The sequence below is a fragment of the Colobus angolensis genome, unplaced genomic scaffold, assembly GCF_000951035.1.
Source record: "Colobus angolensis palliatus isolate OR3802 unplaced genomic scaffold, Cang.pa_1.0 Scaffold26, whole genome shotgun sequence".
Lineage (NCBI taxonomy): Eukaryota > Metazoa > Chordata > Mammalia > Primates > Cercopithecidae > Colobus > Colobus angolensis.
This window is the reverse complement of record NW_012115821.1, coordinates 13,179,701-13,198,136: the sequence shown is the minus strand read 5'-3', so window position 1 is coordinate 13,198,136 and position 18,436 is coordinate 13,179,701. Positions and strand designations below refer to the sequence as shown.

Here is an 18,436-nt window from a genome sequence, read left to right as displayed (position 1 = left end):
ACATAGGCTCAAAATAAAGGGATGGAGGAATATTTACCAAGCAAATGGAAAGAAAAAAAAGCAGGGGTTGCAATCCTAATCTCTGATAAAACAGACTTTAAACCATCAAAGATCAAAAAAGACAAAGAAGGACATTACATAATGGTTAAGGGATCAAAGCAACAAGAAGAGCTAACTATCCTAAATATATATGCACCTAATACAGGAGCACCCAGATTCATAAAGCAAGTTCTTAGAGACCAACAAAGAGACTTAGACTCCACACAATAATAGTGGGAGACTTTAACACCCTACTGTCAATATTAGACAGATCAATGAGATAGAAAACTAACAAGGATATTTAGGACTTGAACTCAACTCTGGTCCAAGCAGACCTAATAGACTTCTACAGAACTCTCCACCCCAAATCAACAGAATATACATTCTTCTCAGTACCACATTGTACTTACTCTAAAATTGACCATATAATAGGAAGTAAAACATTCCTCAAAAAATACAAAAGAATGGAAATCATAACACAGTCTCTCAGACCACAGTGCAATCAAATTAGAATTCAGGATTAAGAAACTCACTCAAAACCACACAACTACATGGAAACTGAACAACCTGCTCTTGAATGACTACTGGGTAAATAACAAAATCAAGGCAGAAATAAATAAGTTCTTTGAAACCAATGAGAACAAAGACACAACACACCAGAATCTCTGAAACACAGCTAAAGCAGTGTTTAGAATTAAATTTACAGCACTAAATGCCCACATCAGAAAGTGGGAAAGATCTAAAATTGACACCCTAAGATCACAACTAAAAGAACTAGAGAAGCGTGAGCAAACAAATTCAAAAGCTAGCAGAAGGCAAGAAATAACTAAGATCACAGCAGAACTGAAGGAGATAGAGACATGAAGAACCCTTCAAAAAATCAATGACTCCAGCAGCTAGTTTTTTGAAAAGATTAACAAAATAGATAGATCACTAGCCAGACTAATAAAGAAGAAAAGAGAGAAGAATCAAATAGATACAATAAAAAATGATACAGGGGATTTCACCACTGATCCCACAGAAATACAAACTACCATCAGAGAATACTATAAACACCTCTATGCAAATAAACTAGAAAATCTAGAAGAAATGGATAAATTCCTGGACACATACAACCTTCCAAGACTAAACCAGGAAGAAGTTGAATCCCTGAGTAGACTAATAACAAGTCCTGAAATTGATGCAGTAATTAATACCCTATCAACCAAAGAAAGCCCAGGACCAGACAGATTCACAGTCAAATTCTACCACAACTATAAAGAGGAGCTGGTATGAGTTCTTCTGAAACTATTCCAAACAATAGAAAAAAAGGGACTCCTCCCTAACTTATTTTATGAGGCCAGCATCACCCTGATACCAAAATCTGACAGAGACAAAACAAAAAAAGAAAATTTCAGGCCAATATCCCTGATGAACATTGATGCAAAAAGCTTAGCCACCGCAATCAAGTCAGCTTCATCCCTGGGATGCAAGGCTGGTTCAACATGGGCAAATCAATCAACACAATCCATCACACAAACAGAACCAATGACAAGCACCTCATGATCTCAACAGATGCAGAAAAGGCCTTCGATACAATTCAACACCCCTTCATGTTAAAAGCTCTCAATAAACTAGGTATTGGTGGAATGTATCTCAAAATAATAAGAGCTATTTATGACAAACCCATAGTCAATATAATACCGAATGGCCAAAAACTGGAATCATTCCCTTTGAAAACTGGCACAAGACAAGGATGCCCTCTCATCACTCTTACTCAACACAGTATTGGTAGTTCTGGCCACAGCAGTCAGGCAAGAGAAAGAAATAAAGGGTATTCAAATAGGGAGAGAGGAAGTAAAATTGTCTCCACTTGCAGATGACATGATTGCATATTTAGAAAACCCCATCATCTCAGTCCAAAAACTTAAGCTGATAACCAACTTCAACAAAGTCTCAGGATACAAAATCAATGTGCAAAAATCATAAGCACGCCTATACACCAGTAACAGACAAACAGAGAACCAAATCATGAGTGAACTCCCATTCATAACAGCTACAAAGAGAATAAAATACCTTGGAATACAACTTACAAGGGATGTGAAGGACCTCTTCAAGGAGAACTACAAACCATTGCTCAAGGAAATAAGAGAGGACACAAACAAATGGAAAAACATTCCATTCTCATGGATAGGAAGAATCAATATTGTGAAAATGGCCATACTACCCAAGGTAATTTATAGATTCAATGTCATCCCTATCAAGCTACTAATGACTTTCTTCACAGAATTGGAAAAAACTACTTTAAATTTCATGTGGAACCAAAAAAGAGCCCATATAGCCAAGACAATCCTAAGCAAAAAGCATAAAGCTGGCGGCATCATGCTATCTAACTTCTAACTATACCACAAGGCTACAGTAACCAAAACAGTATGGTGCTGGTACCAAAACAGATATATAGACCAATGGAACAGAACAGAGGTCTCAGAAATAATGCTACACATCCACAACCAGCTGATCTTTGACAAACCTGACAAAAACAAGCAATGGGGAAAGGATTCCTTATTTAATAAATGGTGCTGGGAAAACTGGATAGCCACATGCAGAATACTGAAACTGGACCCCTTCCTTACACCTTATACAAAAATTAACTCAAGATGGATTAAAGACTTAAACGTAAAACCTAAAACCATACAAACCCTAGAAGAAAACCTAGGCAATACCATTCAAGACATAGGCATGGGTAAAGACTTCATGACTAAAACACCAAAAGCAATGGCAACAAAAGCCGAAATTGACAAATGGGATCTAATTAAACTAAAAAGCTTCTGCACAGCAAAACAAACTATCATCAGAGTGAACAGGCAACCTACAGAATGGGAGAAAATTTTTGCAATCTATCCATCTGACAAGGGGTAATATCCAGAATCTACCAGGAACTTAAACTAATTTACAATTAAAAAAAAAATTTCCATCAAAAACTGGGCAAAGGATATGAACAGATACTTCTCAAAAGAAGACACTTATGTGGCCAACAAATATGCGAAAAAAAGCTCATCATCACTGGTCATGAGAGAAATGCAAATCAAAACCACAATGAGATATCATCTCACGCCAGTTAGAATGGCAATCATTAAAAAGTCAGGAAACAGATGCTGGAGAGGATATGGAGAAATAGGAATGCTTTTACCCTGTTGGTGAGAGTCTAAATAAAACCACTGGGAAGATAATGTGGCGATTCTTCAAGAATCTAGAACCAGAAATACCATTTCACCCAGCAATTCCATTACTGGGTATATATCCAAAGGATTATAAATCATCCCACTATAAAGACACATGCACACATATGTTTATTGCGGCACTATTCACAATAGCAAAGACTTGGAACCGATCCAAATGCCGTCAATGATAGACTGGATAAAGAAAATGTAGCACATATACACCATGGAATACTATGCAGCTGTAAAAGAGGATGAGTTCATGTCCTTTGCAGGAACATGGATGAAGCTGGAAACCATCACTCTCAGCAAACTAACATAGGAACAGAAACCAAACACCACATATTCTCACTCGTAAGTGAGAGGTGAACAATGAGAAAACATGGACACAGGGAGGGGAACATCACACACCAGGGCCAATCAGGGGCTGGGGGGCTAGGGGAGGGATAGCATTAGGAGAAATGCTAATAATAATGTAGATGATGAGTTGATGGCTGCAGCAAACCACCATGGCACATGTATACCTATGTAACAAACCTGCACATTCTGCACATATGTACTAGAACTTAAAGTATAATAATAATAATAATAATAAAAAGAATCCTGTTCCAAGCAAAAAGAAGAATGTGAAGAAATATAAGTGTGGAAAACATGATGTGTGAAAATAGATCAGCTTGGTCAATGGATTGAAATTGTGTAACATCCAAAAGAGTGATGCAGAACTACCTAGACCAGAATGGAAAGATGTCTTACATAGCTACAGGCATACCTTGTTTTACTGAGTTTTGCTTTATTGCACTTTGCAGATATTATGTTTGTTACAAGTTGAAGGTTTGTAGCAATCCTGTGTCAAGCAATCTATCAGTGCCATTTTTACAACAGCACGTGGTCACTTTGTGTCTGCAAATCACATATTTGTAATTCCTGCAATATTTCAAACTTTTTCAGTATTATTTATTTGTTAGGGTGACTTATGATAGTGATCTTTCATGCTGTAATTGTTTTGGGGTGCCATTAACACACCCCATATAAGATGGTGAACTTGATTAATAAATATTGTGTGTTTGATTGCTTCGCTGAAAAAAAAAATCATCTTTTACTTAGTAAAAGCAGTATAGAATCATCTTCCTTAATAAGAAAAATCATTTATTCTGGCATGGAAAATAAAAACCTAAGCTCAGAGCTTGGACAGCTATTAATTACAAAGAAAAATGAGAAAAGAGCATACCTTAAACATAACAGTTTATTTAAAATATATAAATTTATTAATAAAATCTTAAATAATACTCAATTCTATTCAAGTGTACCAAATGTTATTTTCATTCTCAATAACATCTCACACAATAGATAGCTCAACTGAGTAAAGGTTGTATATTTTCATTTTTGCTAAACAATCTCCATTTAAAACAAATATATTGCTAGCTGTCTATATGTAAACAGGAAGGACTAATACTTCTAGACAAAGTAAATATTATTAAAATAAGATATTTCAATCAATTTTAGACCAACCATAGTTTTGAATAGCAGACAGTATAAAACATAACATCACCCTTCATTCAAACCAAAATCTCAAACTTTTGGATTATATATTTCTTCAAGTTATAGGTCATTTATTGTCACAATAATAACCCTTTGATATTTTCTTAAACAGATGAAATTTGCTTTCTTTTCCTAGGGAAATGCCAGACTATAGTGATATCTAAGAAATATGATTAAATTAGTTTAATTACTTGATGTTGACTTGATATAAGTCACTGCTCTTTAATGCAAAAACTGCCACTTGCAATTAATGATTGTTGGTACTGCTTCAATTGATCAAATGTCTAACACACAGAAAACATTCAAAGAAGTTCTGTGTATCTTACAGCAATTCAGTGGAGAAGTCTTGTCCCAGGGGTACGTAAATCTGAAGTACAAGAAACCTCTGGATCAATCCAACTAGAATGAGAGAGGAAAATACACATTCAAATGTTCAAAGCATTTATATGTGCATATAAACAAATACAATCACACACCATCAACAAGCTGAAGCTTTTAGCATTTCGGTAATACACAGAACTGCAATAGCACTACCTATGAGTTACAACCTCATTACGAAAGCAAAAAAATTGATGAAAATAAAATCAAACTCACAACAAATGTTGTCTTTTAAAGTCCCATCTGTGGCCTTGGTGAAATCTTTATTAAAATTTTAAAAATAATAAGTTTTTATTTATTATTTTTATTAGGTTGGAAGAGAATGTACACATAGAGCTGCATTCAACAGAGACATATAAAATTGAACTATAAATTCCCTTCAAGGCAGCCATAAAAGCATGTCGCAATTATTTTTATTCACTGGCAGTTTTAACTGTACTAAACAACTTAATAAAAAACAATAGATCAAGAAAAACAATTCTAATTATGACAACTACAACTGAAGGTTTGATGAGCCATAGCTAATTCATATGGTTTTAAATGTGTCCACAATGAGATGAATAGGGGAACATATTTTCATTTATACCTTTTGTTAATTAACATATATTTAATTAATTTAATGTTCACTGAGAACTGATAGCTTTTATTCCCTATTACTAGCTTCATCTGGATTAAAAATGTTTGCAGAGAAACCAGTCCCTATAGTACTTTTGACAGCTGAATTCTACAACTGCTTAAAAAAATCAGCTGATTTTATATTACCTCTCCAGACCTGTTCACTTAATGCCTTTCCTTTTAGGTTTTGAACTTTTGCTTGATCTCTCAATTATGGTGCTCTTAACAGATGTTTTTAGTATGACACTTCCTAAAACACGCAACTTAAAAATATATTTTCCTGCTGTGGGACTTTGGGTAGAAAATGGAGATGTCTTGATTTATCTGTGAACCTCTCCTACAAAGCCAATAGTACAGACCAACACATGGATTAAAAACAAAAAAAGGCAACTGGTCTAAAACTCATGCTATTTTATGTTATTCCAACGTAGTAGGCTTAATAAATTAAGGGATTTTAAAGTAACAACACATTTTTGGATAGTCTATATAAAGAACTTCTGGTTTATGATTTCCATTTTGCAACCCTCCTGAACAACTTACACAGTTCCTACATTTTATCCCAAATTTACTTTCTAAACAATAGACATATTTGATAAAATATGCATAACATTTTCATCAAACATACAGGGATAACTTTTACTTAAAAGTACTAAGCTTCTGCTTAGTACATTCCAGAGGGCCCTCAGTAGTGTAAGAAATGTAGCAGAAATAAGAGATCACAGGCTTTGACCCTAGAAAATTCTCCAGAAATCTGATTTTACCATATTTATGTGAAAAGCCAGTGAGGCCACCAGAGCTCTGGTCTACAAAAGCAAAGTGAGATACCAAAATGAGGCCAACTTAAATAAACCATCCTCAATCAATCTCTCTTGCATCTTGCATTGATTGGCCCCACAGTATTTTTCCATTGCACAATGGCCTCTGTAAATAGAGCTGAGAGAACAGCAGGATAAGTGAAATCAGTCTTTAAAAGAGGTCCCTAATTTATGTCACAAATCTCACTGAATCAGCACTGTTCTCTTCAAACACAAAGAGTTACACACATAGGGCATTTTTATATGAGCATTTTTAGATATAAAAGAGTTCTACACTCAAAAAAAGAAAGCTTTGTAATTCAACTTTCTCACATATAGAAGCCCTAGTTTCCAAAAGGCTTCACTTCTAAGATTAAAAGAAATATGACGATACCATATGGTGACGATCTGACAAAAAAAAAGTACTTTAATAACATTTGACACAGACTGATCCTGTGTGTCAGATGCTAAATAAATTCTGTAGTAACATTTATTTTCCAGTGGCTTAGTATATTTAAACTGACTATTCTTGTCTACATTATATTTAAAATCACTCTAAGTATTGTTGAATGTGGAAATTGTTACTCAAAAACGTCCATCAAGAACATAAAATTCATAAAAATTTAGTTTCTTCCTGAAATATGCAGCTTTTTACAGTTTTATAATCTGTTGTCTGTCAGAAACAAACTACTTATTTTTTTCTTCCACTTCAACAAACAAAACAGGAATCAGTTATCCATTCATTATGGCCTATTCCATATCCTTTGAGCAAATTAGAAAACCTGTGTGGGCCCTTTTACTTTTCATCTGTAAAACTGGGTTAATAGTTCAGATTCACAACTCATAGGATTATTTATATGGATTAAATTAGGTCTATCATGCAACAAAGATTACTGAGCACCTACTACATACAAGACTCAATGCTGAAGTTTTTGCAGTAGATGAGACATACATGGTCTCTGCCCTTTTGGAGTTTACATTCTAGCTCCATGAAGAAGGTCAGGGTGCTATGAAAGCATATAACCCTGGTTCCTTGCAGGGGAAGAGGATGATTAGTGAAGATTTTCTTGAAGGACAAGCATTAAAACTCAGCTGGGATCAATACACAGGAATTGACTGGGCAAGCGAGATGGGTGTAGGAGAGAGGAACAAATGTTGCTGGCAGAGGGAGTACTCCATCCTATTATGGAAAAGGATGGAGTAGGTTGGATAAACCTGAAAAGGGCTTAATGGGCTGGTAGGAGAGACAGAAGAGGAAATGCAGCGGGAGATGGGTCTGGCAAAGTAGAGAGGAACCCAATTATGTGGGGTCTTAAAGACCATGTGAAGAATATAAGTCATCCTAAAATCAATGGTAAACCATTCGTACATTCATTCATTTATTCAACAAAGATTTACTGAATGTCTATTCTGGGGGAAAAATGCTCTAGATAGAGGGTACAGTCTGTGCATGGGTGCCAACGTGATAGTGCACTGGACTATGTTTCAAAACAGCAATGGGACCTGTATGGTTGCAACAGCATAAACAAGAAAAGAAGTAATAGGAAATAGGTCAGAATTAAGAAGGGCACCAGATATTGCAGAGTCCTACAGGTTTTTGGGTTTTAATCTGAGAGAGACAGGACATTTTTAGTGGAGAAGTAACATTACTTGTATGTTTCTTACAATTTAAAAGTATTACTCTGGCTGCTAATTTGAACCAGACTGTAATAGAGAGGCCAAGTCAGAAACAGGGAGATCAATTAGGTTACTACAGTAATCCAAGCATGAGATAATGGTGGCTTTGACCAGTAGCACTGGAGGTACCAAGTGATCAGACTCTCAACCTATTTTAAACATAGTGCCAACAAGACCTTCCAGATAGACTGAACGAAGAGAAAGAAATATCAAAGCTGATTTAAAAGGTTTTTTCCTAAGCAACTGAAAAGATAAGTTGCTAACAGAAGAAATGGGGCAGCCTGCAGGAGGAGGAATTTCGAGGAGTAAAGACCAGAAGTTAGGCTTTGGACATACTACATTTCAGCTGTCCAAGCGTAGAAATGTCAAGTAAGTAAGATGATATTCAAGAAGACTAGAGTTTAGGAGAGAAGTCTGAGCTGGAAATGTAAGCTACAGTAAGACAGAGATGGCATTTAAATCCATGAGCTGGAAGTTGATAACCAAGGGAGTAAGTGTAGATACAGTGCCAAGGACTGAGTCCAGGGATGCTGCAACATTAATTCAAGTTGGGGAAAAGAGGAAGAACCACAAAAGGAGGCTAAGAAAGAAGAACAGTGAAATGGGAAGAAAACTAGGAGTACGGACATCTTGGGTCTGCGTGAGGAAAGTTATGAAGCAGGTGTCAACTTTCTCAAATGCTGCTAATATGTGAAGTAAGATGAGGGCTGAGAACTGTCCACTGGATTCAGGAAAATAGAGGCAGGTCAAAACCATTGACGGGTTTTAAACAGAGGAAGTCATGACAAGATAAAAATGATACTAAAGTGGGGGCCCGAGGAGGCCTGGGGAAACCTCATAAAGGTGACCTCATCCTCCAGAGAACCTGAAACGCAGAACAATGCCAGGCTTCAGGGATGCTACTCCCCCGAGACACATCATTTGATTCAGATGCCACAGGCAGAGAAAACAATGGTTTCAAATACGAGCCTCTAACAAAAAGCTCTGAAGAAGACCTCCAAATGATATATGTTTATGTGTAACAGAGCTGCTTCTCATATGGGCAACTCTATATAATGTGTTCTAGAGTGAAGAGCAGCAGGGATTTATTTATTTAGCTGGTGAAGGGTTTACTCAAGCCTCATTATCAAGGCCAGCTGGTTACAATGAAAAATTATGACCCAACTTGTCATAGCTTCATAGTACAGCAAATTTAACACACTTATTGAACGCCAACCATGGACCAGGCACTAAGTTAAGGGTACAAAGAAGATGATTCAGGAAGATCCCTGCCCTAGAGAAGTGCACAGTCTGATAAGTAATATTACAATTTCCTTTATTTTATGTGTTTGAGATCCTCAAATACAAGTTAAATCAGAAATCTTATTTTTTAAAATGAAAAGTTAAACATACTTAATTTCATTACTAAACTTTCTTTCTAAGTAGTACCTAATACAGTCGGAAACACAAATAGGGTACCTAATGTCAAGTTTGCATAAATAAACTGGATGTTTACTCTTAAAATAGGAATACATAATGGTAATTGAATTTAGAAATGTTAATTAAAAGCCAATTATCTATTCAAGGCATGTCATTTAATTTAAATTTAACCATACAGACTTCACATAGAAGGTCGTTTTACACAAGTAAAAACAGCTATAAATTTCTTTTATCAAAAATTTCAAATAATTAACCTTAAAGGCATTAGTGCAGGGCAGACTATATAAACTGTTTCATTCGTTACAGTGTTATATGTGATATAGAAAAGTCAGATTAACTTTCAATTATAAGGCATTGTACAAGAAATACATTAAAAGATTCTTCTGTTTTTTTACAATTAAAACCATCATCTTGCCATTTAAAAAAGTAATTATGACACATTAAATTTGGTTTGTTTCTTAAAAAAAAACTTCAGATAAAAATGGAAAAGCAGAGCTTGTATTTAATCATTCAGCCTTTAGCAGAGGAGGAATCTTTCTCAGCATCAAGTGAGAAAGGTTATTAAAAGTGATTGATTTTTATTAAGGTAACCATGTGCATTGATACTGAGGACATTAAATGAAAATACAAGTGGGCTTTATAAGTTAAGAAAAAAAACAAAGGAACAATTGGCTTAGAACAAAGTCATGTTCTTGAAAGTCAAATGTATCTATCTGTCTTACAAAACCAATATCCTTAAAAAGATGTCCTGTGCCTCTTGTAAGAAGATGAAACTACAGTGTCAGTTTCCCTGGATCATCTTAGTTCACCTCATTTATAAGTATAAATATATATGGAAATGCAAAAACCTACTATTACAGACAGAAACACACACACACACACACACATGCAGAAACTATTGGAAAGCATAATCTTTAAGTGGCAGTAAATTAAAAATTATTATTATTACTATTATTATTATTATTATTTTTTTTGAGACAGAGTCTCGCTCTATCGCCCAGGCTGGAGTGCAGTGGCCGGATCTCAGCTCACTGCAAGCTCCGCCTCCCAGGTTTACACCATTCTCCTGCCTCAGCCTCCCGAGTAGCTGGGACTACAGGCGCCCGCCACCTCGCCCGGCTAGTTTTTTGTATTTTTTAGTAGAGACGGGGTTTCACGGTGTTAGCCAGGATGGTCTCGATCTCCTGACCTCGTGATCCGCCCATCTCGGCCTCCCAAAGTGCTGGGATTACAGGCTTGAGCCACCTCGCCTGGCCAAAAAAATTATTTTTAATGATGGTTATCTCTTCTTTTTTTCCCAGTCTCTTTCTTAGTTTAGAAAGAAACAGTGGCAGACCACTTTAAAATAAATCATCTTTCACCTATAACTTATATGGCTAGTTTGTGTCTTGGAAATCTAAAATATGCATGTAGTAGCGTACATAAAGCACAGAACCTATATAAGTTTAGAAAACTGAATTAAAATCAGGTACCAACAACAGGTCTTTTTATGGAGCTTCATGCATGGTAGGTATTCGATAAATGTTCTAATGAATGAAAGAAGGAATAAGTAAATGATGGAAGTAAAAAACAACTATTTATATTTGCTAAATCACCTGAAATTTATATTTAAAAATAGGACATAGTTGATGAAAACTCTAGTTAATTGTTCTGATAAATCATATTCCTTAAATCAATCAGTTTACTCAAGGTCTAATTTAGTGACAGAGCCCTGAAGTGTAACCCTATCTCTGTTCATAACTGGGCTTCTGATAAATCTGGGTTATCTCTCAGGGTCTCTTCTGCTTTGAAATGCTGATTTTGATTTCTGAAGTAAATAAGAATTGAAATAGATTCTTTGGGTTTTTGTTAAATCACATATTCATACATATATTTTAATTATGATTAATATTAAAAGGTAATAAGCATATGAGTTGACATGTCACCAAATTATGCTTTATATCTTCTTTCTGATACATTTTTTCTCACAAATTAATTTCTTGTAATTTAGGAATCCTGATTTTATTTCCGTTTAGCCCTGATGAGGAACCAAGCTCAGTTTGTTAATTTGTAAAAGACCTTTTATGAGGATGAAAAGAGTTCATAAATATTAAATGTTTACAAAGCTCCTGGCATACAGTAAGTGCTCAATAAATGCTATTATCATCATAATTAATGGCTGCCAAGTACTCTTCTAAATCTTCTTTAAGATACTACTAGATTTCTAGAAGATGGTGAGGTAGAATATATTTTTTAAAAGGCCTAGCATACTGCCCAGCATACAATTGCCCTCTAAATTAAGAAAAAAAAATTGTATCACCTTACATAAACAGATGTCAGTAGAAGTCATACTAATATGCCTGTTTATGAGACATAAAAGCATAATTTTGCATACAAAATATTAAGTTTCAATATTAAAAATATTACTTACGGATTTGCTTATTCTCCTTTGGTAATTGAATTTTGTTTGTTTGGCTGCTGCCTTCCAGGACAAACACAAAACTTTTAACTTCTTTATCAAACTCCTATAGAACAAAATGAAAACAGTAGTTATCACAGGATATTTTACTTGGCTTCTACTATAAAATTGAAACTTCAGATCTACAGGGGAAAAAACATCCCATAACCAAAAACTTAAAAGCAGGCTTAGGCCTTAGTACTTTTATTCTGAGACTTCTTGGAAACTAGAATACAGAAGCATGGTGAAAGGACAAAGAGCAAGGGCATTCAAGGTCTGGACCGGAAAGTGACTGAAATTATGGATGATGGATTCTGGGCTGGAGAGAAAAGGAAGATAAAGAAAATAAATAAATTAATAAATAAATTAATTAAACAAAATAAAACACAGGAAAAGTGGAATAGTCAATGGCCTAAAGGTCCCAACTTAGTTGAAGAACAGAGTGGAGTAACTGAGCAAGGACCTTAAGAATAAAGATCGGGGGCAGAAAGGGATATTTCAATGTCTCACTTAGTAACTTCAGAGGTCCTACAGTTTGTGGTGATAAGGACCAGGTTAAGACAGTAGGGATGAATGCTGAAGTAGAGTGGAAGGGGTTGTTAAAGATGAAGAAATTAAGAAACTGAGAAGCCCAGGACTTGGAGAGATTTTTCTTATAGATATTGAAGTCATCTAAAATTATATATAGCAGGGCATGGAGTACAGAGAAAGGTTATGACCTGTGTGCCAAAGTCTTAGGCAACTGAAGAGTGGTGTCGAGGACAGCTGCAGCCAACAATGTCATGAAAGGGTTTTGGAGTGAAAGAACAGGAAAAACAGTTGTGAAATTTGATCAAGCCCTTTCTTTTATAACCTTCACTCCCATTTCTTCCCCTGATTTACGTGGCTCTAATTTCTAACACTTACTTTCCAAATCACAGATGGACTGCCAAGGATCTTCCATTTTGCTCCAGGATTTTTTCCTTGAGCACTGAAAATTTCAACAAATGCACCTCCCTAAAAAATGAAAACAAAATATTTAAAGTAAAAGACAATGCTAATGAGGAAGTATTATCCATCACAGAGTCTATAACCAGCGTTGCCGGCATCTGTCAGTTAAGCTGATCTGGGATGAAACATTATCCCTGTTATTACTCCTACTTTATACGTTGATTGTATCTAAACCACAACCATTCTGATTTGGGTCACTTTGGATTAATGGTTTAAAGAATCTATTTTTAAAACATGGCAAACATTAAATAAATTGTGCCATACAAACCCGACAGTATCTCAGTGGGGGACTCATTTACTTGACACATACAGATCATTGCAAACATAAAATGTTTTGCAACCCATACTAAAGGGTTTAAATCCAATTCTTGAATCAGGCCAATACATTCAGGTAGTTATCTCTGAATACAAGTTTTCTAATCATACTGACTGGGGCTCCAACACCGGCTTTTTAACTATCTGACCTTGGAGTTATTTAACTTCTTGATTCTCCATCTGTAAAATGGGTTGTTGGATTACATAAGACACTAAACATCAAACCTCCAGCACAATACTGAACTCCCGGCAGGGGCTCAACAGCACCACCAGAGATTATTCAAAAAATGGGGAGAGAAATTAAATAGTTTAGTACTGGTCAATAAAAAGGCGTGGGAGGCATTTGGGAAGTCCTATTTTGAACATTCTACAAGATATTTTTATATATGTAATACAAATTAATGTGCAGATCTAGAAAATCTGTACAAGAGAAATCAAATATCGTTTCTACAGACAGCCTACTGGTTCCTCATTGTAAACATGAGAACATGGAAGGACTCACTTACGTAAGCACACTGAATATATTACTGAAGGTCCATAAGCTTTAATTATTTAAGAAAGGGAAATTAAAGAATTATCTCTGAAGAAGAATTTATCGCAAAAAAATGAGAATCTGATATGAGGACTAAATATGGTTTGAATTATAAACAATATGTGAGCAAGTCTAATTTCTGTACAGAATTTCCAGCTTTTAATTTTCCTCAGTAATATAAAGATATTTTTGCCTCTGAGTTTTAACACACAATCACTTGAAGGTAAGACATTTAATGTCTTCTTCCTTAGGCGGTATTATGTGCAAACTGTATATGGGATAGAATTACTATAGCTTGTGAGGGCAGGTCATTTTTCACCATGAATTTTAAATTTGAGACAGCTAGTTGTTTTAAAAGAAAAAAGTCCTCATACTTGGTGAGACAGCAAACTGTCCCTGCTGCTTTTTGCTTTCCCATGTTCTCCAAGTTTCCTGTAGTGGGTATATGCCTTTTTTGATCATATACTTTATCTGTAAGAAGTGAGACAAACTCTCTAAAAGTGGTCTAGCCCAATTAGTAATAACGAATGGGACAGAAGAAAGAGAACTGCAGACTACTCCGACAGCATTCATAAGGACGCAGGTAGTGTTGGGTGAATGAAAAGGCAGAAGCAATAAAGAGGTGGAGATGGGTGGAGAACTGATTAGATACAGCCAAAAACGTTCATCAGAACAGCAGGACTAGCATGGTAAGCAGACTGTAAACAAGGAGTGTAACCTCTCGCAGAGGCGAGGACAGGAGAGCAGGAAGGGAGGTGTTCAGTGAGGTGAGGAAAGGTCACTGAGACACTCTAGGATATTCAAAGTGACTGAGGACGACCCAGAAGCAGGGTTTCTCCAAGTGTGATCCTTGGACCCCCTGCATAGGAATCACTTGGGGGAAGTAGTTAAAAATGTAAATCAAGTGACCCCCATCTACAGATTCGGATTCACCAGATCTGGGATGAGGGTCGGGAAATCTGCATGTTAACAAGTACCCTAAGAAATCCTGATGTACTCCAAGGTCTGAGATTCACTGACTCTCAGTTCTGGAAAAATAAAACAGCACATAGCCAAAGTGCTTTCCTTCTTGATGTAACAATGCATGCGTTTACTCATTCACTGTTCTAAATCGCTTCTGAGATGCCAATGTTGCAGGAATACTGAGTCTCCAAGGCGCTTGTTAAAACTTAAGATTTCTGGGCCCTGCCCTCAAGATTCTGATTCAGAGGTTTCAGTGGGGCCTAAGATCTGCATTTTAAGTAGACTCACAATTAATTCATATACCTTAAGAAACACTGAGTTGGAGAGTGAACAAAAGCCAAATCATACGCCTAGACATTGGTACTTTTCCTTTCTCTCTGGGCCAATAGCATTCACCCACTAATTCTGTCTTACCCCGGAAAAAGACCGCATTATGGGGATAGAGGGTGCACTGTATCCTCACCCTGATCACGGCCTACCTCATCTAAGAGGAGAAAGGTATAGACAAGTTGGAGAACCGTTTCGGGTTACCTGGTACTCATTTTTGAACATTCCCGAAGGGGGCCCAGGGCTTGGGGGGCACAGAGTTCAGGGTTTCCAGCGAGTGGCGTGACCCTGACGGCTGGAAATCGGCCGGCGGGAACCCAGGAGCCGGACGGGTGGGGAAGGGCTTCGTGCTTGGCCCCGACTTGGGCAAGCTCTTCTCACTCCCTCTGGCCCCTGGTCAGCTCCATCTCCGGCCCTCGACCCGCACCATTGCGGCTCCAGCCTCCGGGGTGCCCGGGTCTGGGCAGGGCGCAGCTGCCTGGACTGACTCCTGGCCGTCCCTGGGGAGTGATTGTGTGTGTAACCTACGTGACGGGGCGCCCAGTTGCGGAGCCACAGACAACCGCCCGCCGGCCCAAGAAAGCCGGGCGCGCTCCCGCTGCCGCCCCACCCCAGAATCTGACCGCGAAAGGGCAGCGCCGAGCGCCACTAGCGTTCCGGCCGCGCCCATTGGTTCCCACTGGGCGCCTGCGCGTTGCGCTCTCTAGGCTTCTCGCCAACGGGCGCGGGATACGCGGTGACGTAGCGTTGCCCAGGCAATCGCGGGACTCCTAGAGAAATGGCGGGCGATCCAAACGGTGACCTGCACTCTCCTTAGGTCATGACCTCTGCCGGCTAAGAAGCCTAAACTCAGCGTGGATTAGGGCTATGCCAGGTACTGCACTCTTCTGGAGTACCTGTCGGCTTGGTCTCTCCTCTTGGTAAACACTGATAACTGGTAGGTTCCTGAGGGATACAGTCATGGACTCATGGAACCCTCACGCGGCCTTTGTTTAGAGGGTTCCCACATTTGGGTTCGTTGAGGCAGTAAGAGGGTCTGCTGGACCCTTTCATTGTTTCAGAAGACCCTAGGAAGCCAAGATTTTTTTGTTGAAAATAATAACTTATTGAGACTAGCACTCGCTTAAATGTAACTGTTAAGTTACTTTATTTAGTTTCTAGATCAGAGCCACTTCTTACAGGGAAGGTACTATTGCCAATTTTTGGCTAAGGAGCTGTGGCTCAGAAAGGTTAAATGGCTTGGCCAAAGTCATATGGCACCAGTTAGGAATTCTTATCTGATGCTGTACTCATGGTTGAGTTAGGTCAATGGCATAGATTAATGCTAATCAGGTACCACTCATAAAGTCCCTGCTATAGGCTGAGTGGCTCACAGGTTCACAGTTCTGTGAGGTGAGGGTTAGTCTCTTTTCATTTGAGAAGATTGAGATTCAGAGTTGATTAGGAATTTACTCAAGGATGCAATGTTGAGTTTCATTTATGTTTGAGTCTAAAGCCCAATATCATTCCACTTCACCCAAAAACCTCAAACATTTATTGTCCTATCATATGCCAACTATTATGGATTATGTAAGGGATACGAAAATGAATGCTATTCGGACCTGCTCCTTACCAAAGATAAGAAGAGCAGATAAGGAACAAACCTTCTTGAACATTCTAAGCCAAATAATAGATGGAAAGGAAATAGAGGTGGGGGCCATGGCACAGCTATACATTGCGGTATGGTGTCTAGAATCCAGATTTCTTGATTTCTAGACCAGCAAACTTAGTTCAACAGCAGTTTCTTTTAAGTTTCTGTGCTGGAGGCTTTGACAATTATGATCAAGAGATGTGGTCTCTGTCTTACAAGACTTACCTATGGGGGACATTTATCCGCTGATTCTTTTGACAGATAGTTTCTAGGAACATAAGATATTTCAAATACTATGCTAAGAGACTGGGTGTGCAGTGAATGGCCCTACCTTCATGGAGCTTACATAGGGGAGTGAGACAGATGATAAATAAAATAGCAAATAATTACAACTTGTGATAAATATCATGAATTCAATCACAGGGAGCAACATTGGGTGGGTATATTAGTTTCCTGTGGCTGCTGTAACATTACCTCAAACGGAGTAGCTTAAAACAACAGAGGTTTATTCTCTCATAGTTCTGGAGGCCAGAAGTCCAAAATCAGTAGGGCCACACTCCCCCTGGTGGCTTTAGAAAAGAATCCATTCTTTGCCTCATCCAGCTTCTGGTAGCTGTTGGCACCCCTTGAATTGTGGCTTCATTTGGAGGCCAGAAGTCTAAAATCAAAGTGTCAGTAGGGCCACATTCCCCTAGTGGCTTTAGAGGAGATTTCATTCTTTGCCTCATCAGCTTCTGGTAGCTGTTGGCACCCCTTGAATTATGGCTCCATTTCTCCAGTCTCTGTCTCACCTCCATAGTCACATTGCCTTCTCTTTTTCTGTGTGAATTTTCCCTGTGTGTCTCTTATAAAGAGGTTGTAATAGTATTTAGGGCCAACTTTGATAATCCAAGGCAATCTCTTTATTTCAAGATAATTTAATCACATCTCTAAAGACCAGTTTTTCCAAATAAGGAAACATTTACACGCTCCAGGGAGTTAATGTGAATATCTTTTTTGGGCAGCTGTTAGTAATAAGGATGGCAAAAGGTATAATGAGAATCTGGAGAATCTAGGGAACATCTTAAGGCTTCTAACAATCTACTTGGGTCTCTGAAAAGGGTCTTTTGACACCGTAGTTGAAGTGAAATCCACAACTTTGCCCTACTTTATTTTCTTTCTTCCTCTTATGATTACATCAGTTAATTAATATGTTTATCATTTATCTACAACCAAAAGGGTAAATTACCTCAGTTTGTCAATGAAAAAATGAGCTACAGAATTGAAAAATGAATAATTACAGTGAATCAGTAAGTCTTATTACTCAGATGTTTTTGGTTTTGATCACCTGTTTATTCAACTTAAGACTAGAAGGAAACAGTGTCCATTTATTTCAATGTCCTCACTTCCTAAAGAGAAAGTAATAGTTCAAAGCCAAACATTGTCACCTCACTGTCCTAATTTCTGACAAGTTCAGGAGACTCAGAGTTGGATTTTCATTGGCAACTATGGTATAGTGCTTGTCCAGGCAATGGGCAAATCTGAAAGCTGGCCAAGTTCATCAGTGGTGTTTTGCTTATGGTGAGAGGCACCATTAACAATGAC

General features: G+C 37.5%; 1 protein-coding gene across 2 annotated transcripts in view; it reads right to left on the bottom strand.

Annotated features, from left to right (window-relative positions):
- Window positions 1-15,900, bottom strand: part of LOC105515401 (chromosome unknown open reading frame, human C3orf67) — a 317,628-nt gene extending 301,728 nt beyond the window's left edge. The window contains exons 1-4 of one of the 2 annotated variants that reach the window (XM_011947206.1): window positions 15,751-15,900; window positions 13,002-13,091; window positions 12,069-12,162; window positions 5,102-5,174 (exon numbers count right to left, since the gene is read on the bottom strand). Coding sequence is in view for 1 of the 2 variants with exons in the window: in XM_011947205.1 (XP_011802595.1) it covers window positions 5,102-5,174; window positions 12,069-12,162; window positions 13,002-13,091; window positions 15,427-15,447 (278 nt within the window). In the remaining variant the exon portion in view is untranslated. Of the gene's footprint in view, window positions 1-5,101; window positions 5,175-12,068; window positions 12,163-13,001; window positions 13,092-15,426 lie in introns of both variants that reach the window. The other variant, XM_011947205.1, reaches the window with a different exon arrangement.
- Window positions 15,901-18,436: the final 2,536 nt, after the last annotated feature.